The sequence below is a fragment of the Balaenoptera physalus genome (genome assembly GCF_965194825.1).
Source record: "Balaenoptera physalus genome assembly, chromosome: 13".
NCBI classification, from domain to species: domain Eukaryota; kingdom Metazoa; phylum Chordata; class Mammalia; order Artiodactyla; family Balaenopteridae; genus Balaenoptera; species Balaenoptera physalus.
In genome coordinates this window covers 62,790,162-62,816,426 of record NC_138892.1, presented here as the reverse complement: position 1 = coordinate 62,816,426, position 26,265 = coordinate 62,790,162, and the positions used below count along the sequence as shown (strand labels likewise).

At 55.3% G+C, this 26,265-nt stretch overlaps 1 protein-coding gene and 1 long non-coding RNA gene across 4 annotated transcripts; both read left to right on the top strand.

Annotated features, from left to right (window-relative positions):
- Window positions 1-1,031: 1,031 nt before the first annotated feature.
- TAMALIN (trafficking regulator and scaffold protein tamalin) lies at window positions 1,032-9,188 on the top strand. 3 transcript variants are annotated; one of them, XM_082419210.1, is made up of 9 exons: window positions 1,302-1,374; window positions 3,494-3,543; window positions 4,247-4,354; window positions 5,143-5,197; window positions 5,303-5,405; window positions 6,571-6,664; window positions 6,770-6,836; window positions 7,475-7,541; window positions 7,998-9,188. In XM_082419210.1, the coding sequence occupies exons 5-9, from the start codon at window positions 5,342-5,344 to the stop codon at window positions 8,489-8,491; spliced, it is 786 nt and encodes a 261-aa protein (XP_082275336.1). In that variant the 5' UTR covers window positions 1,302-1,374; window positions 3,494-3,543; window positions 4,247-4,354; window positions 5,143-5,197; window positions 5,303-5,341; the 3' UTR covers window positions 8,492-9,188. The 3 variants fall into 3 exon arrangements, with proteins under 3 accessions (XP_082275335.1, XP_082275337.1, XP_082275336.1); XM_082419209.1 differs by lacking the exon at window positions 4,247-4,354 and having other exon boundaries at window positions 1,032-1,374; XM_082419211.1 differs by lacking the exons at window positions 4,247-4,354; window positions 5,143-5,197 and having other exon boundaries at window positions 1,290-1,374.
- Window positions 9,189-14,360: 5,172 nt separating this feature from the next.
- On the top strand, window positions 14,361-23,078 carry LOC309640486. The gene is made up of 2 exons (XR_014252265.1): window positions 14,361-15,854; window positions 22,288-23,078. It is a non-coding gene; the product is annotated as an uncharacterized lncRNA (long non-coding RNA).
- The last annotated feature ends 3,187 nt before the right edge of the window (window positions 23,079-26,265 follow it).

Below are 26,265 nucleotides of genomic sequence, written 5' to 3'. Positions count from 1 at the left end.
CAGCTTGTGATGCTGACGCCCTGTGGTGGCTGGCCACTCTTCAGATGCCAGACCTGGCCTTCCACTTCCTCCTCTCACTTCTTATTCGGGTACCACTGACGACAGAGACTTCAGCTGGGCCATTCCCACCTCTCCCCTGGCCTGGCAGCCACCCCACCGGCAACACAGCTGGGGGTGGGGGGAAGATGGTCCCCAAAAAAGGTCAGATAATGGCTGAGCACCATCCCCCAACCCTGAGCAGCCACTCAGCGCGGTCACACCCCCTGCCATGAGTCAACCCCACAGGAAGGGTCTATCGGCTGGGAAAAGGATACCTGAGCTCCAACAGCAGCAGGTGAGGAAAGGTTTATCCAGGAGGAACAACTCCTGATCTTCTGAGGGGACAGGCCAGAATTAAGTCTACTACTTTTTGGGTTTCCCCCTCTTCCCTTTCCTCATGTCATGGGAAGGAGAGGCAGCCTCTTTGAACTCTTCTGGGACAGCTGTGTAAGGGGGAAACCCTGGACCCTTTCACTCCCTAGCAGCTTCTGCACAGTTAGTTCAGGGCCATCTCTTCCCTCCCATCAGGGACCTCACCCCTCCCCCTGCCTCCCTCTCCGTGCCTAAAGTCTCCTGCAGCCTCCTGGGTCTCCTAGAATCTTACTCTGGGCAGCCTCCAAACCTCCTCCTAAGGACTCCTTACGGTCGCTCCACGGCCAGACTCCTTGAATCTCCAGAGATATCCATCCCTAAATTTTCAAATCTCGCGCACAAGCCCCTTCACAGGCTCCCCGTCCCTCAGGTATCACGGAGACCCATGCTCCGCCCCGGGATGCCCTGGACCCCCCTCCCCTCCGCGGCTAGCTTTTTCCCCTATTGAGCGCTCCGGTCGCCAAGAGTTTCCCCAGCCTGGCATGCCTCGGGAGTTGTGGGCGGGGCTCCGGGACAGCGGGGGGGGGGGGTGGCCCCCAGGGGGGCGGAGCCGGCCGTGCGGGGGGCGAGGCCCCGCGAGGCCGCTCCCCGCTCGCCCCGCTCCCCGAGCCTATAAAGGGAGGCGACACACCACCCTCCCGGCTGGCATCCCCGAGCCGCCGCCTGGCCTGCCGCGCGGAGCGAGCGCCGCCTCCGAGGAGCGCCGGAGCCATGACCCTCCGCCGACTCAGGAAGCTGCAGCAGAAAGAGGAGGCGGCGGCCGCCCCAGACCCCGCTGCCCCGGCCCCCGACTCGGAAGCTGCTCCCGCCCCTCCGACCCCGACCCCGGCCTCGGGCCCCCCTGCCGCAGTAGCCAGCCCTGGGACCCCCGGGGACGAGCTGTACGCGGCGCTGGAGGACTATCACCCGGCCGAGCTGTATCGCGCGCTCGCCGTGTCCGGAGGTACCCTGCCCCGCCGAAAGGTGCGTATCCCCCCCAACTCCCGCGGCCCCCCCTCGGCTCTCGGTACCCTCCGGGGTCCCTTCCTCAGGACCCGCGCAACCCGCAGCAGCCCCCATTCGCGCTTGCCGAACCCCCACCATTCTCCTGGGGTCCCCGAGTCCCCCCATTCCTCCCCAGCCCGCTGATCCCCCACGGACACGTTCAGATCCTGCTGGGTCCCCTCGACCCTCTGCTCAGAAGGAGCAATCCCCCCTACCCGCGACCCCGGCTCCACGCCGCCCCCGACCTGGCGGCTCTCCACTCCCCATGCGCCCCCGCCCCGTCTCGCTGCTCTCCTTCCTGCCGCCTCCCCAGGTTCCCTTCCCCTCGCCCCAGCTGGTCTTCGGCCACCCCCGAGCCCCGCCTCCCCGTGTCCAGGCGTCTCGAGGTCCCCAGGACGCCTCGCCCGGGCTTCTCCCGTGGGAGCGGGGAGGCCCTGGGCTGGGGTCCCGCCGCTCGCCCAGTCAAGTTGAGAGTCCGCGGGTTCCGGGTGGGGAGGAGGGCGGCGGACGCGCCGCGTGCCTTCTAGCGGGGGAAGTACGTGCGGCGCCGCCGACCCTTCCGAGGGGACGCCCGGATTCCTGGACTCGGGGCCTGCCGCCTTGCCCTGCGTCTGAGGTGCGGGGCTCGAGGCCACCGCTCCCTGGAAGTCAGCCGCGACCGGACGCGGTGGGAGGGGTCGCAGGGCGCCCGCGGGGCAGGAAGGATGCGGGCCGCGCCCGCCCTTTGAGTCTCCCCCTGCGCAGGGCTCTTCCTCTGGCCTGAGGGGGACCCGAGCGCTCAGAAAGGGGAACTCAAGACCCAGGTTAAGGAGAGGGGGCTGGTGGCCTTTCCCAGCTCAGCCCCCCTCCTCTCCCCCTGGCCCCTGGCTCCCCCCAACACAATGAACAGCTTGTTGAGAATTTGCATTTTATGAAAATCGGGTGGAAAGACAAAGGGGTCTCTCTATGCGGCCCAGTCCTTCCTCCCTGGCCCATTTGGGAACTGTCCCCACCCCTGAGGCCAATCTTTGGTTCTGGAGAAGGAGAGCTTCCTTCTCTTCCTGGCCTTGGGGCAGCCTGGGGGGAGGGTTAACAAGGGCACCGACCAGGAAGGCCCTGGGATGTTTGGGGCACACAGGACGAGGGCTGGTCTGGGACTGGGCTTCTTCCAAGGATCAATAATTTAGGGAGGGAGAGAGACTGCTTTAGTTTCTCAAGGACCCAAAAGAGGTAGGGACCCTCAGCTCTGTCATCCGCCATGCCAAAAAAAAAAAAAAAAAAAAAGAACTCCCAATGTCTCTCCTTAAGTATAGTGAGACTTAAGAACAAGCTTGAGATCCAAGGTTTTGTTTTTTTGTTTGTTTTTTTGTTTTTGTCCCAGAAAGCAACAAAATATATGGCAACGTTGAGAGACCCAGGTGGAGCTGGGCACAGTTGGCCACCTGCAGCTGGAATCCATAGTTGGTCCCTGAAACAGTCTACTTTGAGGGAGGAGGCTGGGCCCCTCTGTCACCTGCCTTTCCATGCTCAGGCTGATAGTCCAGCCCTCCAGACCTGGGTCTCTGACCCCGGCTCCCCCGAGCCACTCGGTGTGAATGAGAAATTAGGAGAGACCTGACCGGCCCAGGGGCCTCTGGAGTGTTTTGATAGGCAAGCCCAGGGGCCCCCTGCCCTTCCCTGAATAACATCTGGGAGGAGCCCCTGCTTCAGCTTGTGGGGTCTAGGGGGCCTGAGCCGCCGCAGACGTGCACCCTGGGGGTGGAGACTGTTCTATCTAGAGTAATGAAACCCCTTACCATCCGGGTTGGGAACCAGCACAGGGCTTAGAGGTTCATGCATCTGGGACCCAGGCGACTGTTGTGTCCCCACAGTCCACCCAGCTGTGGGGATAGAGCTTAGGGAGAAAGCTGTGGAATGGTGCTGATGGTGGCACTCTGCAGATAGCTACCCCGGCACCAGAGTAGGTGTGGAGCTGGGGCCGGACACACAGGCAACAGGGAGTGGGGTGCTGGGTCTAGGGCCGGAGCCCAGGTGAGAAACCCCCAAAGGAGGGCTCTCACCATCTGCTCCAGGACAGCTCCCTCTCACCTGCTCCTTCCTGACTCTCCTTCCCACCCAGGGCTCAGGACTGCGCTGGAAGAATCTCAGCCAGAGTCCTGAACAGCAGCGGTGAGTCACCATTACCCCAGCCCCTGCCCTGGTCCAGAAGGGTGAGGCGCTGGGTTGGGGGCAGCACGACACAGCATCTCAGCCCAGCCAGGGGGGAGTCATTCTCCCACCCTTTCAGCACAGCACCCTTGCTAGGAATGAGGGGCAGGTGGAGGTGTGGGCTGTGTGAAGGGGGTGGCAGAGGAAGGAGATAGGGACTTCTGAGTCATCAGGTGCTCCTCAACCCACCCCCAGTCCCTGCCAGTTACCCCTCCCCGGAGAGAGCTGGATCTGGGAGGAGGGAAGCAGGAGAAGTCTTCGGGGCTACCCTGAGCCCTCCCAGCCCAGCAAACTCCGAGGGCCCAAACCATGGCCAAGCTATGTCCAGCTGCTCCAGTCTGTCTGCCCCATGCATCCAAAATCTCAGTCCTCTGCTGGTCCCATCCTGTGGTGGCCTCTTAGGAAGGGTCTGAGGTGAGGGCAGAAGTAGGTGCTGACTCAGGCCCCACTCTGCCCATGTCCCATCCTGATTTGGGCCTGGCTTCTTCCAAAATGGATCAGCAGACTGTGGCCCGCCGGCCAGACTGGCCTGGAGCTAAGAGCTGTTTTTATATTTCCAAAGGGTCGTACAAATAAAAACAAAGAACAATATAGGACGGAGGCTGTCAAATAATTTAGGTCTCGAAAAGAAAGGCTAAAATATTTACTGTCTGACCCTTTGCAGAAAAAGTTTGCCAACCCTTCCAGAAAACCAGAGAGCACTGGAGTAGACACAGAAGTCACCCTGCTCCCCGCCCCAATACACGTAGAGGGGGAAAGGCCTGCGTTCAAAGTAGGGAGGAGCTCAGGCTGGGGCTGGGTGTTGCCGCTCAGCATTTGGGGGGTATGTGGGTCAGCTTGGGCACTGAGAGGCCTGGGTCTCCAGGGCCTTTCTGAGGCCGTGAGGCTTGAAAGGGGCCTTTGCAGGCTGCTTTAACTCTGCCTCTGGCTGGGCGGGAAGGAAGGGGGTGTGGGGGTGGGCAGAGGAAACTCTGGGCTCCCCCAGCAGACGAGAATCTGGAGCTACTCCAGACCATTGTGTCCAGTGGGCAGGCCTGCAGTGCGGGAAGGGGCGGCCTCGAGGCTCCCCTCCCCCCAGCCCTCACATCTGGTGGGCTGGCCTCACCGCAGCTGGGAGGAGCAGCTGTGGTCTGGGCTCAGCCTCGTGACTGGCCTCTGGGGGTGGGGCCAGCCCTCTCCCCAGGGCCCTGGAGCGGACGGTGCTCCAGGCTGTGGCCGAATTTGGGGCCTCAGCTAGTCAGTATTCTGGGGCTCCCTAGAAAGCTGGGCGTGTGGCTGAAAAACTCAGCTAGTCCACCGGCTCTGGGGGTCAGCCGTTCCAGTGCCTCCCCCACCAGGGGCTGGATTGATGCTGTGTGGCTCAGTGAAGCTGATTCCAGCTGCGAATGGGAAAAGGACATTCTGACAACCTGTGATGAGTGTGACTTGTCGCTGGAGGCAGAGCCCTGCGTGGATGTTCCAGAGCAGACTCCCAGGATTAGCGGAGGGCCATGCTATGGGGCTGCCAAGCTCCTTTTAGTCCTGACAGTCTTGATGGGATGGCCCCTGTGTCTCCTGCAGGAAAGTGCTGACTTTGGAGAAGGAGGAGAACCAGACCTTCGGCTTTGAGATCCAGGTGGGAGAAGCTGAGTGCAGAGGGAGGGAGGGCTTGGGAGGCTGGTCAGAGGGATGGATGGATCTCGCCCCACCCCTGGGCTGAGGGTCCCCTTGTTTATTACAGACTTATGGCCTTCACCACCGGGAGGAGCAGCGCGTGGAGATGGTGACCTTTGTCTGCCGGGTTCACGAGTCCAGCCCGGCCCAGCTGGCTGGGCTCACACCAGGTGGGGCATGAACCCAGGACACAGGGCTCTGGGAAAAGGGGTATGACCTTACTCCCAAGCAGAGGGGGTAAGAAATCTCTTCTGAAAACAATTTCCCTTCCTCCTCCTATTTTGAGAAGACCAGAAAGAAGAATGGATTGGACTTAGGCAAATTTGCCATTTACTGTGTGATGCTGAGCAGTCCCATCTGCAAATTGGGGGCAATAACATGTCCTCACGTCAGTGTGGCGAGGGAATTCCCTGGGCACAGAGCCAGGGCCTGGTAAATGGCAGGTGTTGCTGCTGCTGTTTTTCCTCCCCCTGGCAATCTGGCAATCCAGCATGGGCAGGAGTTGGGGTGGAACAACTCCATTAGATCTGCTTGATATTGAGGATCAGGGCCTATCTTGCTCCCAACCTGGCCCAAAACTGGGGTACCTGTGATATTTCCTCTAACAAGAAAATGGTGCCACCGGTAGGAGACCCTTCGGATTGGCCAAATCTAGAGTCCCAAGTCCCAGGAAGGCACAGCCTGCGACTGCACAAACTGACCCCCACCCAGTCCTGTCACCATTTCCTTCCCTAAGCCCTTACCTCCCTGCCTATTTACCAGCAGCCCCTGGTAGCTAAGTGGTATATTGCAACTTTGCAAAGTAGTTTCACATCCACCCTCCCTCCTAATCCCCATGGTAGCCACAGCAGGGGTCCACACCCCCTTTTCCAGATGGGAAATGGGCCCTCGGAGATGGTGCCTTGCTCTGCCTGAGGTCAGGGGGCTCTGCAGTGGCCCAGGGTATCAGAAGCTGAGGCCTCTTATGCCTGGGGCCAGTGTTAGTTCCCAGCTTGGTGCTACTCACCCTGCCCCCTTCCTGTCTCGGCTGGGTCTCATGACAGCCTGTGGGCTGGACCAAAATAACCAGCTCTGGGGGCAGCCCAGGCTTGCCAGGAGGGCTCAGCCTTTGAGGACAGAGCTTCCTGAGAGTGAGGTGAGGATGTGGGTGTCTGAGGGCCTTGGCCCCTATGCTGGGGTGCCGGGCCTGGACAAGATCTCCCCAGAACCATGACTGGGGGTAGGGAGTTCAGGAGAATTTTGTGGGGTTATTACCCCTACCCTTTCTGGCGAAGGTGGCTGGAATTCTTCCACATGCCCCGTGGAGCAGATTCTGATCCTCTCTCTGCCTGGCAGGGGACACCATCGCTAGTGTCAACGGCCTGAACGTGGAAGGCATCCGGCATCGGGAAATTGTTGACATCATTAAGGCGTCTGGCAACGTTCTCAGGTACGTCCAAGTGCCGCGGTCCCTGAGGGATTCCTGAGCTCAGCTTCTCTCAGTGTTTCCCCACCCTGTGGGCCCACTCAGCCTTTGATTCCCCAACCTCCTCAGGCTGGAAACTCTGTATGGAACATCAATTCGGAAGGCGGAACTGGAGGCTCGTCTGCAGTACCTGAAGGTAAAGCAGCCCAGATAACGTCCAGTCGCCACCCTCCTCTTCCCAAGCCCCTGCCCCTACCGGCCCCACTCTTTTTTAGGGGTCTTCTTGACCCCTAAACTTGACCCCTATCTGCTTGAACCTCCTTTTATTTAATTTATTTATTTATTTATTTAAAATCCAAACTGTTTTATGTATGTATTTATTTATTTATTTATTTTTGGCTATGTTGGGTCTTCGTTTCTGTGCGAGGGCTTTCTCCAATTGTGGCAAGCGGGGGCTACTCTTCATTGCCGTGCGCGAGCTTCTCATCGCGTTGGCTTCTCTTGTTGCGGGGCACGGGCTCTAGGTGTGCAGGCTTCAGTAGTTGTGGCACGCGGGCTCAGTAGTTGTGGCTCGCAGGCTCTAGAGCGCAGGCTCAGTAGTTGTGGCTCTCGGGCTTAGCTGCTCGGCGGCATGTGGGATCTTCCCGGACCAGGGCTGGAATCCTCGTCACCTACATTGGCAGGCGGATTCTTAACCACTGCACCACCAGGGGTCCTGAACCTCCTTTTAACCTTAAGGTTTCTTCTGTGTACTCCCTGATCCCTCAGTCTGTACCCACCTCCTGCTAGTTTCTTGCTAGCTCCTGACAGTGAGGCGGGGGGTGTCTCTTACAGCAAACCCTGTATGAGAAGTGGGGAGAATACAGGTCCCTAATGGTGCAGGAGCAGCGACTGGTGCACGGTGAGTAGATTAGGGGTGTGAAGGGCCACTTGCGCCCCTACCGATACCCCCATTCCTGCTTCCCCCTCAGAACTAGTGGGTTACTTCCCCCTCCAAAGTGAAGAAGGGTTTGTTGAGCTACTACTTTGGGTACAATGCTGCCCCAGGCTGATGCGCACACATTTTTAGTTTATTCTCACAATTGTCCCCTGAAGGAAAGTACAAGATAGTACCATCTCCATTTTACAGGTGGGAACAGGAAGGCTCCAAGAGTTTGTTTCAGACCCCTTCCGTGGCTCTTGTGTCATAAGTGATCCTCATAAGGATCTGAGTGTATAATTCCTGTTTTACAGACAAGAGAAGTGAGGTTCAAGGTTGTGACTTGCCCAAGGGCCACACAGATGGTCAACAGGAAGGAGCTGAGGTCTCCTACCCGTGCCCTCTGACGGCCCTCCCTCGTGTCTTCTGCCCCGGCAGGCCTCGTGGTGAAGGACCCGAGCATCTATGACACGCTGGAGTCCGTGCGCTCCAGCCTGTACGGTGCGGGCCTGCTCCCGGGCTCACTGCCCTTCGGGCCTCTGCTGTCCGCCCCCGGGAGCTCCCGCGGCGGCGCGCGGCGGGCCGGGGGCGACGCGGACGACGCCGTCTACCACACGTGCTTCTTCGGGGGCGCCGAACCGCCTGAGCCCCCGCCGCCCCCGCCCCCCGCGCGCGCTCCCGGCCCGGGCCCCGCCGACGCTTCGGCCCCGGGGCCCCGGGCGGTGCTGAGCCGCAGCGCCAGCGTGCGGTGCGCGGGCCCCGGGGGCGGCGGCGGCGTGGGCGCGCCGAGCGCTCTCTGGACTGAGGCCCGCGAGCAGGCCCTGTGCGGCCCCGGCCTGCGCAAAACCAAGTACCGCAGCTTCCGCCGGCGGCTGCTCAAGTTCATCCCCGGACTCAACCGCTCCCTGGAGGAGGAGGAGAGCCAGCTGTAGGGGCGGGGGCGGGCGGGGGAAGGTATTTATTTATTTATTCTTTCCAGCCAGTGCAAAAAGGGGGCGGGGGCGGGCGCCCGGCCGCGGAGACTCTGGGAGCCCAAGGCGGCGGGAGAAGGTCCTCGCCAGCCCCAGCTGGCCTGCCTGGTTCCTGGCTTGTGCAGAGTGGTGAATGAACCCGAGCCCCAGGCCCCTTTACTCCTCCCTAAAACCACAGTGGGAGGTGGGCACGGGAGAACTAGGCGAGCTCGGGGTTGGGAGAGGTTCGGGGGCCAAAGATGGGGCGTGCCATCCTACATCTGGGTCAGTAGTGCCTTGTGGGGTGTCCAAGAAAACCCCTTCTCCGGGTGAGAGGACCCTGTCCCACGAAGCCCTCTCCTCAGCTTTACTTGCTCCCCACCCTTGGCCTTGGGGAGAGATGGCCTATGCCCAGTCGTTTCCCCATCCCCCCACAGACATAGTTCCAGTTAACCAGCGCTGGTCCCCCTCCCTCCCAGCCTTGACCCCTAAGGGCTTGGCCCCTCCCAGGAGCCTGTAACTAAGTGGGGTCTTGCCCGGCAGGGGTCCTGGGTCCTCTGCCCCTTGGGGGACAGGAATGGGCATGTCTGGGGGGGATGGAGGCAGCACAGACTGTTCCACCGTTTTGCATATTGTTGCTTCTGAACCACAGACTGTATAAAATCGACGGTTTTTTGCATCTGTGTCAGTGTGGTGACTGCCTGAAGGGGAGGATTGGGCCCAGGCAAGCTCTGACTCCACCACCCCGCCCCCCAGCGCGCGCGCGAGCACACACACACACACACACACACACACACACACACACTATATTTTGCATCTTATTTGCTCGGAGCCTGCAGCCAGGGAAACAGACTGTGTGAGTTTAACTTACATGTATGGGCCTGAACTAGAGGCCCCACACCCCTTCAGAACTTGGGCCTCGTGTTTAATGTATCTAGAACTTCCCTCCCCAAATACCACAACTGGTGGGGTCAAGGATCCTCTATAGTTGTTAACTATCCTTGTGTAAACAACTGCTTGGCACCCTTTCTCCCAGGGGTCTGGGGTCTCCCGCTTAGGAGACGTTAGCCATCACCCACCCAACCTGTGACAGGCCCAATCACTGGTCACTCATTGCTCTAGAACTCAAAGGCTTCCCATCACTCCTAGAATAAGATTCCAACTCTTATGCGGGGATATCTGACTCCTGCCTGCCTCATTTTCTTGCCTCCCCTCTCGCTCCCTGCTCTGGCCACTTTGCCCACGGTACACTTCAGATGCCCTGCCCTTAGGGTCTCTGCACTTGCTCTGTCCATAGCTGGCTCCTTTGGTACTCAGCTTGGCCTCCCCAACGCTGTCCCATCTGGTCTAAAATACTGTCGCACCCTCTGCTTTGATAGAGCCTTGTTTTATTTCCATCATACTACTCATCCCCATCTGAAACTGTCTTGACCCGGATGGGTTTTGGTTTTTGCCTGGCTCCCTTCCCCATTAGGATGTACACTCCATACAGCAGGACTCAGGGACCTCTCCTGTCTTACTCACTGCTTTATTTCTTGCCCAATGCTAGCACATAATAGAGCCTCGATAAATACAGTGTGTGCTCAAAGCATCTGCAAGAGGTGGTCACCACCTTCTTTGAGGTGACCCGGGGCAAGTGACCTGTCCAGGGTCACACAGAAAGTAAGTGGCAGAGTTGGGCCTGAGTTTTGAGCCTCTTGAGCCAGTGCTCCTCCCTGGCAGTAATCAGCCTACAAGGGGTGGTTTTGAGAGGTCTAAGTGGCACCAGGCAGGCTACCTCCTATACTCTCCCTCCTGCACCACTGTACTTGCCTCCTGAATGGCTCCCTGCTTCCTCTCTCACCCCTGGACCATCCCTTCACACAGCAGTTAAGGTGATCTTTCCAAAAAGGAAATTGGGTCACAACCCTCCTCGGCTTAAAACCCATTATGGCTTCCCCTGGAATAAAAAAAATAAAATCCAAACTCTTTATCATGGCCTAGCCATGATGTGTTGTCCCTCTGAGCAGACAAATTACAAAAACGCATCCCTTCCTGTGGGTTGACGGCAGCCACATGGGCCCAACAATTTGGCAACTGCGAGCCTCTGTGCAGTGCACAACCTCTGCGACTATACTGGGATGCCCTGCACGAGGCTCTCCAGGATCTGGGCCCTGCCGTTCTCTTCAAGCTCAAATCGTTTCTCCTTCTATGTCACTCATCATATTTAAGCCACACTATTCTTTCTAGTCCTATTCTCAAATATGCCAAGCTCTTTCCTGCTTCTGGCCTTTGCCCATACTGTTCCCTCTGCCTGGAATAGTCTTCTTTGCAAGACTCATTCCTCCATCCTCAGATCTCATCTTAAACATCACCTCCTTAAAGAGATGTTTCTGATCTGATCAGAAGAAGTTCCCTGTCCCCATTATTTATCTTGAGCCCTCTATTTTTCTTTCCTTATAACACTCCCAATTGGTAATTTTACTGACTTCTTTTGTATCTGCCTTTTGCCTTTCTAAGGCAGGAAACTCAGCTGTGTTACACTGTATCTCCAGGGACTAACACAGCCTAGCACATGGCAGGTGCTCAATATACGGGATTGCCTCCTTGGGGCCAGCCCTGCACAGGGGCTACCCACCTCTCAGCCCTGGAGGGTGGGGTGGGGAGGCCCCTGCCCTGCTCCATCTGTAGCTGGCATCTGTGGGCCCTTCTCACCAAATCCCTTCGGGGCTGGGTGTCGGCTCCAGCCAGGGCACCTGCACCTGGCTGCCCTGCCCTCCTTGGTCCTGGGGAGGGAGGACATTTGATTAAGAAAATGGAGCTTCCCCAAGCTCCCTGTTTGAACAGCTGCTCTGCAGTGATGACAAACAGCAGCTCCCAGGGGCCCAGGTCTAGGGGAGGGGCCCTCTCGCACCTTTGTTCCCAGAGCCCCCAGCTGCCAGGAGACCAGCTGCCTGGGCATAGCCTAGCACCTTCCTGGGGTTGGGGGGCTGCCAGGGCCTCCCTGGCTTTCCCCTCCCAGAATAGATTCCCAGCCCCTCTCTTACCAGCCTGTTCCTCCCCTCCCCCACCAAGCAGCTAGTGTTGGCAGTGATGTCAGCACCGCTTACCCAGGCTGAAGGGGGGCTCCTGGCTGGCCGTGTGCACCCCGAGGAGAGTGAGGGGGTGCCCAGGGTGGGGCTGGATCCCACCTCTCAGCTGACGGAATGACGGCACCAGCACAGCAGCCTCCTGCCGTGTAGGTGGGTGACAGGGAGTGACTAATGTGAGAGCTGTGATGCTAAAAATTAACCCAGGGATCGTGTTTGGTGGAGGGGTGGGGGTGGATGGGAAGGGAGCAGGGACTCGGAATATTGTGTGGTCGGTATTCCCCCTGCCCTTCCTCCCCTCCTTCCCCTCCCACCAGCCTTCTGGTCCTCTCAAAGCCTCAGGGGACTCTGTGGGAGCCCTTCCCCCTCCCCAGGCCATAAGGGGCCCCTAATAATTCCAGGAAGGAGGAGAGTGGATGCCACCCCAGGTCTCATGCATGGTAGACTGAGGACACAGCCCTGCAGATGGAGTTCAGATATGAGGTCCCCACAGAGCCCTGCATCTGCCCCATCCCCTCAGCATGGTGGCTGCATGGCCCTGAGTCCCCTGGTTTGTCCCCCTCTGCCCAGGCCAGAGCTCTGCCCAGGGGTGGTGGGGGGAGCGGAAGCAGCCAGTGCACAGAGACAAGGGCAGGTTCCTGACAGCAGGCTGGAGTTGGGGGACAGTGGGGGTGGCAGCTGTCCTGAAGGAAAGGACAGGAGACTGGCTCCCAGAGCATCACCTAGGTACCAGCACTGTGCTAAGCACGTCCACATCCATCACCTCACTTAGGCCTCACAGCATATCTGATAACCCATTCTACAGATGAAGAAACTGAGGATTAGAGAGGATAAGGTAGCACAGCTGGTACCTGCTTGAGCCAGCATTCTCTCAGATCTGTCTGTCTCTAGAGCCTAGACTGGGGAGAGGGAAGTCTTCCTGGAGGAAGGAGTGTGAGGACAGGGTCAAGGTGGTAAGGAACCATTTCGAGGAATTGAACCTCCAAAGGTGTAAGACTCATTCGTGGGGAGCAAGGTGGGAGCACGGAGGGTAAATGAAAGGTGGGACCTGAGGGAGCAGGGTCTGAGGTGTACCAGACAGCAAAAGGAGGAGGAGATCAGGTCCACAGGGATCAAGACTCCTGGATGTGGGTGCTGTCCTGGAGTAAGGTGGGGAGGGGCTCTTGGCACTGGGTTCTGGGGGGGTCACAGAAGAACTTGGGTTTAGAGAAGTGCTTTGTGGACACACATAAGAAAACCTGTTAGAAGGAGGGAACCTATAAACACTCCTGTTTTGCCTGGAAACAAAACCAGAGAACGTGAGCTGAACGGCAGCAGGAGGGGAAAAGGTGAGACAGTAGAAGACACTTTCTGCTCACCAGTCCGTCACTCATGAAGCTGGGGAAGTGAGAAGGGCTGTGGGACTCTCCAAGTGTCAGGAGAAACGTCAGGCTGTCGAGTTGGGAGCCTCCCTGGTCCTGCACTGATGGCTGGATGGGATGACCTAAAGGAGGGAGTGATAGGCCGAGAGAAGTGAGAGAGAAAGGGCAAGGGATCAAGGAAGATTCCTCAGAGAATAAGATAGCCAAGAGACGAGACAGACGCTGGAGAACAGAGCAGGTGCGCCTGACCCCTGGTGGTGACCTCAGAACACTGCACCTCTCAGCCCTGAGCTCGGGAAACAGGGTGGGGCAGAAGTAGGGTTCTCCCCTCAGCCAACATGCTGTGAAGGTAGCTCTCCGCCTTCGAGCCAACCTCTCCAGCCATGCTCCCACGCCCTTACAAGGCGGGGCCTCTTCGGAACCGCACAACCCATTTGAAGCTCTCGGACACCATTCCTGGGCCTGGTAATGAGTGGGCATTCAAAAAACACTGAAGGCAGGTATGCCTGAAGGGAGTGAACAATGAATTCAGAACTTTTAAGTCATCCAACTCCAATGATTTCAACCAGCTTGCCTTCTCTGCAGGGAACTCCGCATGGTCTGGAGGCTCTGGGACTGGGGTGGGAGGGGGGAGAGGGGAGGAAGCACAGCTGCTAAACTGCAACACAAAGAATTGCTGCTATAAGGGACACCTCCTAAATGGCAGCGAATTTTCTGTTACTGGAGTTTAGCCTTTCAGTAGAGAACACATAAATCTATGCAAAAAGTAAAAATTATGCAGACACTGTCCCTCTTTCCCCACTGCTTCCCTAAAGAGTCACTAACAGGGCCCCCTCCAACACACACAGCTGGCCAGTCCATTCAGCAACTCCCTTCCCCCACCAGAGTGACTGGCCACCCAGGTCCCACTTTCAGCTTTCTCCAAATTTCACCCTGATTGAAGGCCCAGATCAAGCCCCACTAGTTCTGAGGAACATGGTCTCTGGTTAAGTGAATGCAAGACCAGTGGTTACCAACTACAGCAACAAATCTCCTGGGGGACATTTAACCAAAGATAGGACCTTACCCCTCCCCATAAGATTCTTTTTTCTTTTTTTTTTTTGGCTGCATTGGACCTTCGTTGCTGCACGGGGGCTTTCTCTAGTTGCGGAGAGCGGGGGCTACTCTTCGCTGTGGTGCGTGGCCTTCTCATTGCAGTGGCTTCTCTTGCTGCGGAGCACGGGCTCTAGGCGCAGGGGCTTAAGTAGCTGTGGCTCACGGGCTCTAGAGCACAGGCTCAGTAGTTATGGCCCATGGGCTTCGTTGCTCCGCGGCATGTGGGATCTTCCCCGACCAGGGATCGAACCCGAGTCCCCTGCATTGGCAGGCAGATTCTTAACCACTGTGCTACCAGGGAAGACCCCCCCCCCCCCATAAGATTCTGATTCGGGAGTTCTGGGTCGGGGCTGGAGCATCAGGATTTTTAAAAACACCCCAGACCCTCAATAAGGGTTTATTGACTGGATGTTGAATGAAGATGATTCCAGAGGCCTCTGAGCTCCCTCCCACCTAGAATCTTGGCACTCCAAATACTGACTTAACTCAGGCCCCCCCTGAGGTCCTGTCATCCGTGTCATCCCGCGGGAGCTGAGGACCTGAGCCTCCCACTGGCACAGAAACACTTTCTGCTTCACGGTGTAAGTTTTGGGATGTGCGGTGGCCACTCCCCTGCCTCCGCCCCCTCCCCCCCAAACTGGGAGCTCTTGGGGAGCAAGGAGAGCCCACTGGACACATCTGTGTCCCTGCCTTGGTTGGAGTGGGGCATAGGGACACGACACAGGTATCCAGGACCTGCTGGCTGACTGGGTGTAGCCAATGGTGGTGGTGGGGGAAGGGGAGAGGAGTCTGGGGCTGAGCCGGGGTTCATGTCTAGACCAGCAATTAGGGTCAGCAGGGGGAGATCAGACTGGTGGTGGTGCTGGGGGGAGCAGCCCCATGAGCTGCCGAGGGGCTTCAGGATTGACCTTCAAGTTCTGGGCTTGGTTGAAATGGGGTGGGGGTGGGAGCGCCACTTCGGTGCACAAACTAGAGTCAGCTGGGCAGCACCCACCTTCGCCCACCCTGAGGCCGAGCGGCTGAGGGCTGAGTTGCGGAGGCAGGTCCCAGCCAAGGGGTGCAGCCGCCATTAGCTGGGTTGGGGGTGGAGAAGGGGACTCCGGGTTTCGTTTCGCTGGGAGGGAAGCAGGTGGCAAAGCCTGAGCGAGTAACCGCCTCCCCGGAGAAGCAAGTCTTGCCGCCTCAGGAAGTCCCACAGACACGCCGCACCCCCTCCCCCCGCCCACGCCGCGACCTTCTCGCTCCACAGCGGCGCGCGGTGCCCCAGCACCCTTGACCCCACTGCGGACGCCCACACCGTCCCGTCCCACCACCCCCGCCCCGCGCCCGGAAGCCTCTCCTGCGGGCCCGCCCTTCATCCCTTGCCCCACGGCCCGCAGACCCTTCAGAATCCGGGGAAAGCGGCCCCTGCGCTCCGCCCGGCTCCCTGGGTCTCGGGGAGGGGCTGTCCCTGCGGGGGGGGGGGGGGGGGGAGTGGCCCGGGTAGTTTGCAGAGCTTGGGGCGGTGTCGCCCTCTGCTGGGCAGACCCGGGAATTGCTTCACCTCCGTCGCCGCGTCCTTTCATTGCCCCCTGGGCCACTTATTATCGGACCTTCCTTGACTTCTCGGCCTTCTCTGTCCTTTCCTTGACCTGACCCTTGCAGGACTTCGACTATGTATATGTCGGTCCTGGTTCCAACTCTGTTACAGGCTGTCTGCGGCAGAGTCGCGGTCTCCCTGAGCCTTGGCTTCCTTCCCGGTGAAATAGCAGTCGTGAAGTCCAAATGCGGGACAGTGAAAGAAGACACTTCGTAAACTGAAAGGGAGCATCTGAGGATGAGGTATGGTCGTTGTTAAAGCTAAGGGCGTTCTCTCTCGCCTTCTGGAAGGAGAGGCTTAATTCATCCCTTGGGATCACCACATTTTGATGCATTGCTTTTCAGTCTTTTCTTAAAAAAATAATATACATGTAATATGTATGGTCACATTTGCATTAAATATGTTTATTACATAATACAAATATAATTATATAACAAACATATAGATCACATATGTGGCCATACTCTGCATGCTGTTTTACGTCCTGTCTTTTATTTTTCCAAGGGCACAAATCATCGTAAAAGCCTGGCTTCTGGAAGTCAGACAAACCCGGATTCAAGTCCTTGCTCTATGACTTTATATTTCCGTCCTTGGGCAAACCACATAACATTTACTTTTCTCAGCCTCAGTTTCCTCCTCAGCAAAATGGTGATAATGTCAGGAGTACCCACCTCACAGGCTTGCGGTAAAGCCCTGGGCATAGCCAGCTCAGAACCTGTTAGCCGGTGTTATCGTGCCGCCTGTGGTTTGCACAGTGCTCTTCTCCAGCCGCCTGATTCTCAGAGCACTTATGATGTTGTCCCTTCTCCATGTGCTATAACGGTAAGAAAGGGAGAAATCTCCATCTCCGAGCTTGCCCCACCCTGACACCATTCTTGGCCACGTGGGTCTGTCTCATTATTCCTCCAGCCCACCCAGAAATTCCCCTTCTGGGGCCCTCCAACTCATCCTCGGCCTCCTTAGCTTTTTCTCCAGAAAAGGTCTCTGCCTCCCCTCACTTCCCTGGGGTCCCTGCTACTTTGTTGCCTCCTCAGGGAAGTCTCTTTGACTGTTCCTTCACCATTAGCAGCCTCCAGTCATTCTCTAGACCTGCTCTGTTTTTCTTCATAGCACTTCTCATTACATGGCATTATGTTACATATTTTTTTTGGTCGCGCCTCGGGGCATGCGGGATCCTATTTCCTCCACCAGGGATGGAACCCGTGCCCCCTGCAGTGGAAGTGGAGTCAACCACTGGACTGACAGGGAAGTCCTACGTATGTGTTTTAAATTTATTTTATTTAAGTGTAGTTGATTTACAGTGTTTTGTTAATTTCTGCTGTACAGCAAAGTAATTCAGTTATACATATACATTCTTTTTCATATTCTTTTCCATTATGGTTTATCACAGAATATTGAATATCATTTCCTGTGCTATATAGTAGGATCTTGTTGTGTATCCATTCTATATATAATAGTTTGCATCTGCTAATTCCAAACTCCCACTCCATCCCTCCCCCACACCCCCATCCCCACCTGGCCAACCACAAGTCTGTTCTCTATGTCTGTGAGTCTGTTTTGCAGATAAGTTCATTTGTGTCATATTTAGATTCCACATATAAGTGATATCATATGGTATTTGTCTTTCTGTTTCTAACTTACTTCACTTAGTATGATAATCTCTGGGTCCATCCATGTTACTGCAGATGGCATTATTTCATTCTTTTTTATGGCTGAATAGTATTGCATTGTATATATGTACCACATCTTCTTTATCCATTCATCTGTCAATGGACATTTAGGTTGTTTCCATGTCTTGGCTATTGTGAATAGTGCTGCTATGAACATAGGAGTACATGTATCTTTTTGAATTATAGTTTTGTCTGGATATATGCCCAGGAGTGGGATTGCTGGATCATATGGCAACTCTCTTTTTAGTTTTTTGAGAAACCTCCATACTATTCTCCATAGTGGCTGCACCAACTTACATTCCCACCAACAGTGTAGGAGGGTTCCCTTTTCTCCACACCCTCTCCAGCATTTGTTATTTGTAGACTTTTTAATGATGGCCATTCTGACTGGTGTGAGGTGGTACATCATTGTAATTTTGATTAGCATTTCTCTAATAATTAGTGATGTTGAGCATCTTTTCATATGCCTGTTGGCCATCTGTATGTCTTCTTTGGAGAAATGTCTATTTAGGTCTTCTGCCCATTTTTCGATTGGGTTGTTTGCTTTTTTGTTATTGAGTTGTATGAACTGTTTGTATTTTTTGGAACTTAACCCCTTGTTGGTTGCATCATTTGCAAATATTTTCTCCCATTCTGTAGGTTGTCTTTTTGTTTTGTTTATGGTTTCCTTTGCTGTACAAAAGCTTATAAGTTTGCGTATGTTTTTATCTGTATCTCCCCACCAAATGTATCTCCCTGGAAGGTAGGGACTTTTTGAGTTTTTTCTCCACCTCTGTGGCTCCTAGGAGACTGCCTGGCACATAGGCCCTGGACAGATTTTTGTGCGAATATGAATAAATCTACCACTTGCCTTTCTTCCTTCAAAGAGGCAGCAGCCCAGTAGAAGCCACTTCTGTCCAGTAGAGGGCACCACCACACAGCATTTTGGGGTCTCCCAGGGCTGGTATTTATAAAGCCCACAGGCCTCTCTCCTCCCCCTCTGTGGGCGCTCAGTCAGCCCGGGACCGGAAGCAGGAGAGACCCCTGTGCTAATCTGCCCTGGCAGCAGGGTGCTGGCATGGGCTGGCCGCCTCATCGGGTGTGCTCCGGTGCCCAAGGTCGGAATACCCTGACTGCTGTCCTGGACACACCCCTTAGCAGCTGAGTCTTCTGGACAGATCACACCCTATCCTGAGCTCTGCAAAATGAGGGCAATGACAGGAGTTGCATGGCTGGCTCCTGGGTTTGCTGTGAAGCCCAAACAGGAATGTGTGTGAAATGTTTTCTGAATGTAAACACCTGGGAATATAATTTACACATGCCTTTATTGGTAGTGGCAGCAGATTAGCAACAAAAGAGGAGAGATTAGAGGGCACTTGCAAGGCTAAGTGAAGGTGGGTTTATGAAGGGGATTAAAATAGTGAAGGAGAAAGAAGTTAAAAATAACTACCTTTCACCAAGAGCTTATTAGGAGCCAAGGCTGAGGAAAGTGATCTCCAAACATTGTCTAATTATAGCCAACACTTAGATGGGGCTGCCCTGTGCCAGGCACTAAGTGCTTTATGTGTAGAAACTCATGGGACCCTTACAATTCAGGGAGATGGGTTGTGTCACTGTCTGCGTTCTACACAAGGAAACGGAGGCATGGAGAGCTTAAATAAACTGCCCAAGGCCACACAGATTGGGTGGGATTCAAACCTGAATAATCTGCCTCTTGACAGAATGGGTTCCTAAGCCCTCGTGATCACAAGCACATGGAAAAAGAGATATGATTTTTCATTTCCCATACAGGAAACTGAGGCTCAGCAAGCTGACAAAGCCTGCCCAAAGTCGTGATGTGAACACGTGTATCTGAAGCCTGCTTAACCTCCAAGGGATACTTCCCAGTCCCCACCGGAGTCAGGAAAGGGGCTTCGGGGATGGGTAGAGGCATTTGTTAGAGGGGCCAGCAGCAAACACACCTGGCTCTTCCTCTGAGCCTCAGGGGAGGGTGAGAGAGAGCAGAGGCCATGCAGGGCTCAGGGGTGAAGGAGAGGCTGCTTGGTGGCCTCAGGTCCATGGGAGGAAGGAGACTGGTCATCTTCTGGGCCAGGTTGGGAGGGAGGAAGTGAAAGTGTGCTGGGGGCCCCCAGGCTGTCCCCAGCGATTCCACCCAGGCCTGTGAGCTCCCGCCGCACACGTCCACACGTGGAACAGGGGCTCTGAGGGGCTGGCCTGACCGTGGGAGATGGGAGCAGCCCCATCCCTTGCCACAAGTGCCCCCAGCTCAGCCCCTGGCTGCCAGCCTGTTACATAAGCTGCTCCGCACCCTGAGGCTGGAAATAGCCGTGGCAGGGCCGGGCCGGGCTGGGGGCATGATGAATGGTCTTCAGGCACATCAGCTGACCTCTCCTGAAGTGACCTGAGGGCCTGCCGGCAGCTCAGGTTACCCAGCCCTCTCTGGAAGGAGGCCCTGCCTGTCCTCTGTGACTCTGTGTCTGGACATTTATGGTGCGAGCGTCTGAGGGATCGTCCCACTCTCAAGCCCGAGTGGCTGAGGCAGCTCACAGCTACAATGCGCCCACTGCGGCCACCCTGGGTGCTGGGAGCCAGAGCCTCGCCCAGAGAAAGTGTTTTGGAATCTCTGCAGCCAGCACCAGGGAAGGCTGGGATCTCTGCTCCTCGGCGTCCTCTGCTCAGGGCCCCAAGAGGAGAGCAGGAGGAGCCAGAGAAATTGGGGGTGGGAAGGGGGAGGCCGGAGGCTGCAGGCTCCATTATTCCAGGGCTACACTCCACTCCCACCCCCATGCCTCTATGTCACAGCCCGCTCTGTCACCACGCTCATGACCCCTGGACCCAAGCAGGTGCCCACACACTCTGATGCCCACTGGAAAGGACACAGCCCTCCAGAGGCAAGGCACATACACTCCTGCTCCTGAGAGCACCCTGGGCAGACTTTCAAAGACCACCCAGGGTGTGGGAGGGTGTTCTCCCAGTGTAGGGTGATGTACGGTAAGAATTATGAGGATGGCTATTCCAATTCTTAGTCTTTAAGATTCCTACCCCTCAAAAAGAAAAAAAAAAAAAAAACCCTCCCTAAAAGTATAGAAATGATTTAAATTACCTAACAGTTAAATCGCCTAATTATTCTCCCCCAAATCCTTCAGTGGAACGGGCACTCCCAGGGAGTTAGGACCTCTTTACTCCGTGACTCCAGAACCCTGTGACAGGTAGGAACCCGCCAACTGGAGAAGGGTGGGAAATTTTACAAAGGAGCAATGGAAGGCTGGTGAGTTGCTTCTCCTGCTTGATGAGATTCCCTGCTCAATGATCAGATATAGACACACACACACACACACAGACACACACACACACACACACGGCTGCTCTTCTTGGTGCTCAGGTGTGGGGACAGGACCCCCTCCCCAAGCTCCTACAGCAGCTCTCCCTGGAAGGCCCCACCTGTGCCAAGGCGCTGCGCATGCTCTGCTACCCTCCTGTGCGCCTGCGCGTCCTGGATTTCTGAGCCCATGGCATGGGGAGACAGGCCCAAAGTTCGCCAGAGAGCTAAAGGATACCCACCCCCCACTGCCAGGTAAACCAGTATACGAAAGGGCTTGGCCTCCCGTGTTCTCCTGCCTGCCTCCCTGTCTCTCCAGGCCCTCCCCTGGGAGTTGTCACTGGTAACCAGAGCTGGATCATCTGGTGAGAGCCGGAGGAGGAGCAGTGTCGCTTGGCAACCTGAATAGCACACAAGATTCGGCTAATCTGGGCTGATCTGGCGGGCCAGTCCCCTTAGAGTCTCCAGGGCAGCCGTCTGCTGGCTAGCAGCAGACCCCCAGAGGAAGACGCTTAAAAACTTCTACCTATTTCTGGGCTTCTCTGGTGGCGCAGTGGTTAAGAATCCGCCTGCCAATGCAGGGGACACGGGTTTGAGCCCTGGTCCGGGAAGATCCCACATGCCACGGAGCAACTAAGCCCGTGGGCCACAACTACTGAGCCTGTGAGCCACAACTACTGAGCTCATATGCCACAACTACTGAAGCCCGCGCACCGCAACAAGAGAAGCCACCGCAGTGAGAAGCCTGCGCACCGCAACGGAGACCCAGTGCAGCCAAAAATAAATAAAATTAAAAACAACTTCTACCTATTTTCACTTCAGTAAACCCCAAGTTCTAGGCCAAGGTCTGGGCAGGGAGGACCCTTTGTCTCCCCATCCTCCCTCCCCTCCCTCCCTGTCCTGCTCCTCATTCTTGAGCCCCACCTTCCTTCACAACACAGTGAAAAAGCTGCAGACCTCTCTGGAGGTCCTATCTCTGTTGCAGCCATGAGATTCGAGGCAAATCACTTCACCTCTCTGAACTTCAGACTCTAATCCGGGAGGCAATAACTAGTGGTTCAGTGCATAGACTTGAGGCCACATCAGCCAGGATGCAAATCCACCCTTTACATTTCCCAGCTGTATGACATTAGGCATGTTATTTAGCCTCTTGGAGCCTCAATTCTCTCAGTACTAAATCGTACCCACCTGAGAGGGCTGTTGAACAAAGGAAGAAGAAACAAAGCAAGGAAAGTGCTCAGCAGTGTCAGGCACACGGCCCTCCACGATGCTTTTTCCCACCCCTGGGCTTTCCCACATACTGCCTCTCCCTGGAACACTTGGCCCTTCCCCCCACTCTGCACCTCATCAATATTCCTCAGTTGAAAACTTACTTCCTGAGGAAGGAGAAAAATTACTTCCCTTATCCACCACCCCACTTGTAAATTACAGCTCCACATTAAATATCGCATTGGCACCCTGCAACTCGTTTTCTCTTTACATCGCTTAGTACTTATTTGCAAGATGGTTTAACAGCAGTCTCCCCCACTGGGCTGTAAGTAGGGGCGGAGACAGGAGCTGTGTCTGTTTTGTTCTTTGCTGTGTCCCCAGCGAGAGGGTTGGCCTAGATGTTCGCCAAAGTACGATCCAGCTTTCTGTATCTCTGTATTTCTTATTTCTTCCTTCTCTTCGTTTCCAAGTTGACTTAATTTTTGCATCATTTCTTAGGTTCACTGAATCTCCAAGAAGCAGGGTCTAACTGGAAAGATAGCTCAAGAATTAAGGGCGCTTGCCCTTAATTACACTCTATTCTCCATAGGAGTGGCTGGACCAGATTTGGGATGGAAAGTCGCAAACCAGCCCCCCTACGGAATTCGAGACACGCTTCTTCCTCAGCCCAGGGTCTCCCCACCCTGGCAAAGAGATCTGTTTGCATACATCAGATCCAAAGGAAGCAAAAGCCCCATGGCTGATTTGCATACGCTCGTGCTATTGGTTGGAAGGGCGGCCCGGTAGCCAATGGTTTGCAGCGGTGTTTACACGGCCGCGGCTCCGCGCAGCCGGGTGATGCAACGGAATCCCGGCTGGACCCCGCGCTGTACTCCCTCGGGTCCGCCTCGTGAGGTAGCGGCTTCCCCGGGCCCCACCCGGCCCACCCCGGCCCGGCGCTGGGCAGCGCGGCCGCCCCCGGGAACGCGACGTGGGGCACTGCCGAGGCCGCAGCGCTGCAGCGGGGCCCGGCCCTGTTTCTTTCGGCCTAGCGTTCCGGTCCCAGACCCTCTGGGAGGGCCCGCTGGGCCAGACCTGATCTCTGGCGACGTGGAGAGAAATTTGGAAGCAGACAGCAGAGGATTATCAAACTCGACTCCTCTGGGAGTGGATTACCGGCCTCTCACTTCGTAAATCACGCAGTCCTGTAACGTTTTGCATTTGTTTACAACGAGTCTGTTTGATTTTCTAATTAAAAAAATAAGTTACAGAGGATTTCTGTTTGTTTTTAATAAAGAGCCTGGCTTGGATTTAGGAGAAATCTTGACATTAATTCCAGCTCTGTCACTTCCAGCCTGGTGACTTTGGCCACTTTTTCATGTTGGCCCTGATGGCCTTCCATGGCAACTAGGGAAGAGCAAATGTGGAGGCACTTTTAAAAGCTCCCAGCGGGGCCCCTCCTCGTCCTTATGTAATTCAGAGCAAGTACTCTCATCCGGGTTTTGTCCGTAGAAGGCCATGATCCTTGCGACAGCCCCTGGAAGGCCCTGTCTTTGTGCCTCCATTTTTTTTTTTTTTTTTTTTGCCCTTTAATTGCTCCTAAACCTGGGGAGTGGTGGGAGGACCCAAGCCAGGTATTTCTCCATCTTCAGGATAAGGAAGGGAACCACAAAGGGAACCCCCTCCACAGCCCCTCTCCTCACTGAGGGCTGGGGCCTGGACAGGGGTGCCCCTTCAGGGCCCAAATGGGCTGGGGAACCCCCTTGACATCCTTTTACCACTGCCCGCAGTGGGCCAGGGTGGAGGTGAGGTGGAGTGGTGTCTCCCTGACTAGGTGGAGTTGGGTCATGAGTTTCTGCTACTTTGAGATGGAAGGGCATATGGGGAACACCACTAAGGGTCTGGTTGATTGTCCTGGGTCCTGGGGCTTTGCACCCCCAGGATCTCAACCCTGCCCCCACCCTATCCCTGTGAACTTTGAGGTCAGTCTTTCTCCTCCATGGGATACCCTCCCTTTTCGCTGCCTTGCCTGGTCCTGTCTCTCCCTTCACACTGTGCCCATGTTTGCTTCTTCCAGGGAGGCCTCTTGTGTCCTGCTTCCCCATCAGACTAGGATCCATCTTTCTGTGGCAAAATCTTGTCCTCTCCCTTAGGAATTTCCCAGAATGTGGGACAGCACTGGCTGGGGTGTCTGTTTTCCCCTCTAGCCCTAGCTCCTGAGCAGTGAAAGGAGTTGACCTTCTCTCCCCTCAGTTTTCCCATCTGCCATGTGGGCTCTGTGGTAGTTCCTGGAATTTGTGTAGAAAGAGGAGAGGCTAAGTTATGAAGGGACAATATGGTGCATACAAATTAGAGCACTGGTCTGGGAGTCAGAAGACTGGGGCTGTGGTCCTGGCTTGGCTGCTGACTAACAGGGTCAAGGAGACAACAAGAGGTTTGAAATTTACTGGACATCTGTCATGACATAATGAGGTGAACTTGCCCTCATCTGTGCAGCTCCTCAACCCCCCTGATAAACATACCAGCTGGCAAAGCCAGGGTGAGTACTTTGCGTGTGCAGCTTCAAGACAAAGTCCCAGCCCTGCCTTCCCCCAAATCCTCCTATGTGGAAATGGCAGGTCTGCTACTACGTGCCAGACTCCTTGCTGCATTCTTATATCTACTATCAAAGATGCACTCTTAATGACAACTCTGTGAGATGGGTATGTCGTTATTCCTGTTTCAAATGAAGAAACTGAAGGCCAGAGAAGGTGAGTAACTTCCCTGAAGTCACATAGTTGGTAATAGTTGGAACCAGTGTCAATCCCAGGCCTCTTGAGCCTATGTTCCTTCCACCATCTCAGTCTGCCACCACGAGCCACAAAGGTGTGTGTGTTTTAGCATTACATATTTTAATATGTTTTTTATTTCATTATAAAACGGGAGAGTATATAATAAAGCCAAGTTGTGCTGAAGTATTTATAGAAGGGAGAGACCTCCGTGGGCTGGAAGCCTTCATGGAAAAACTGGTAACTGAGACGTTTAAAAAATTTTATCCTTCCTGTCCAAATAAATGTATTTCTCCTACACAGGCAAATATTTTTAAAATGTATTTCAAAAGTTAGATTTCTGGAAAAAGAAAAGGAGGAGGTGGGGGTAGTGGCTTCTTTAAAAAGCCCATTTGGAAGGAACTCCTGGGGTAGGCAGGAGAGGAGGGTGGTGAGGGAAGGAAAAAGCCAGACTCATAGCCTCCCCGCACCCCCGACCTTGCCGTTTTTGAAGACTCGGTTTCTTTATCTCCATATTGGCCTAATATTTGAATCTGGGAAAGAAACATAAAGGTTCTGAGAAGGTGATTTTGAGACAAACCAGAGATTCTTGGGATCGTTTTCAAGAAGGAGAGAAAGGGGCTTCTGAGTTGCAGCAGGAGTTCAGGACAGGTCCGGGAAAGGATTTCTGGGGGTGGGCAGGGGGGTGGGGAGAGGAATGTGGCCCCTGGAATGAGGGCTGAGTGGAGGTATGGGGCCTCTTTTGGAGAGTTTTGAATGCAGAAGAGATTCTTTGCTGCGTGGGGCCTGGCCTGGGTGCTGGGATTGATTAGCATGCTCATAATTTAAGGTGGCTCCAAAAATGAGTAGCGGCTGATGGCTGGGGCCTGCAGAGCACAGGACTGGTCCTGCCTGATGGGCGTTCCCCAAGGGCCTTGCCTGCCGGGCAGCACAGGGGCAGACACTGTAACCCCAACCCGACCCAGCCAGACCCCCGCCCCACTGCTCCGGCCTTGGCTTGGCTTCCCTGAACCAGCCCCTCCTAAGTGGGCTGCTGCTGGGGGAGAAGGATTTGTTTGCTCAAGACAAATACAGTTCTCCCATTTCCAAAGAGTGTGCCAGTCAGGTGGGAGAGAGAAACCTTCCAAGCACTCTCACTCCCAGGCAGGTTCTTACTGGGGAGAAGAATATGGTCAGAAGAGGGTGGGCCACTCGGGACTTCTGGCCACTGTGGCATGCCTCTGTGTATTTCTTTCACTAAGCACTCCTGTGGATTGGGGAAGTCAGGTTCCTAGAGGAAAGCAAGGAGGAGAAAGTATGAGTAACTACTGTGTACAAGGCACCTCCACAGTTGTTCAATTCTCCTGACTCCTGATAACTGGAAAAGGTGGCTAATATTATCATCCTCATTTTGATTGATTGAGTGATTGACTGGCTGCGCTGCGCGGCATGTGGGATCTTAGTTCCCTGACCAGGGATGAAACCCGCGCCCCCTGCAGTGGAATCGCAGAGTCTTAACCCCTGGACACCAGGAAGTTCATCATCCTCATTTTATAGGTAAGAAAACTGAGGCTCAGAGAGGTGAAGTGACTTGCCCTAGGTCACACAGTAGTATGGGAGCAGCTGCCTCTGGGAATGCTTCTCTCCAGGAGAGATTTCACCTTCCCAGAAGTCTTTCTCTAAGCTGCCTTCTTCTGTGAACGCTGGACACCCTGTTGGCTGGGCTCCTTGCCCTTGTAGTGGCATGTAG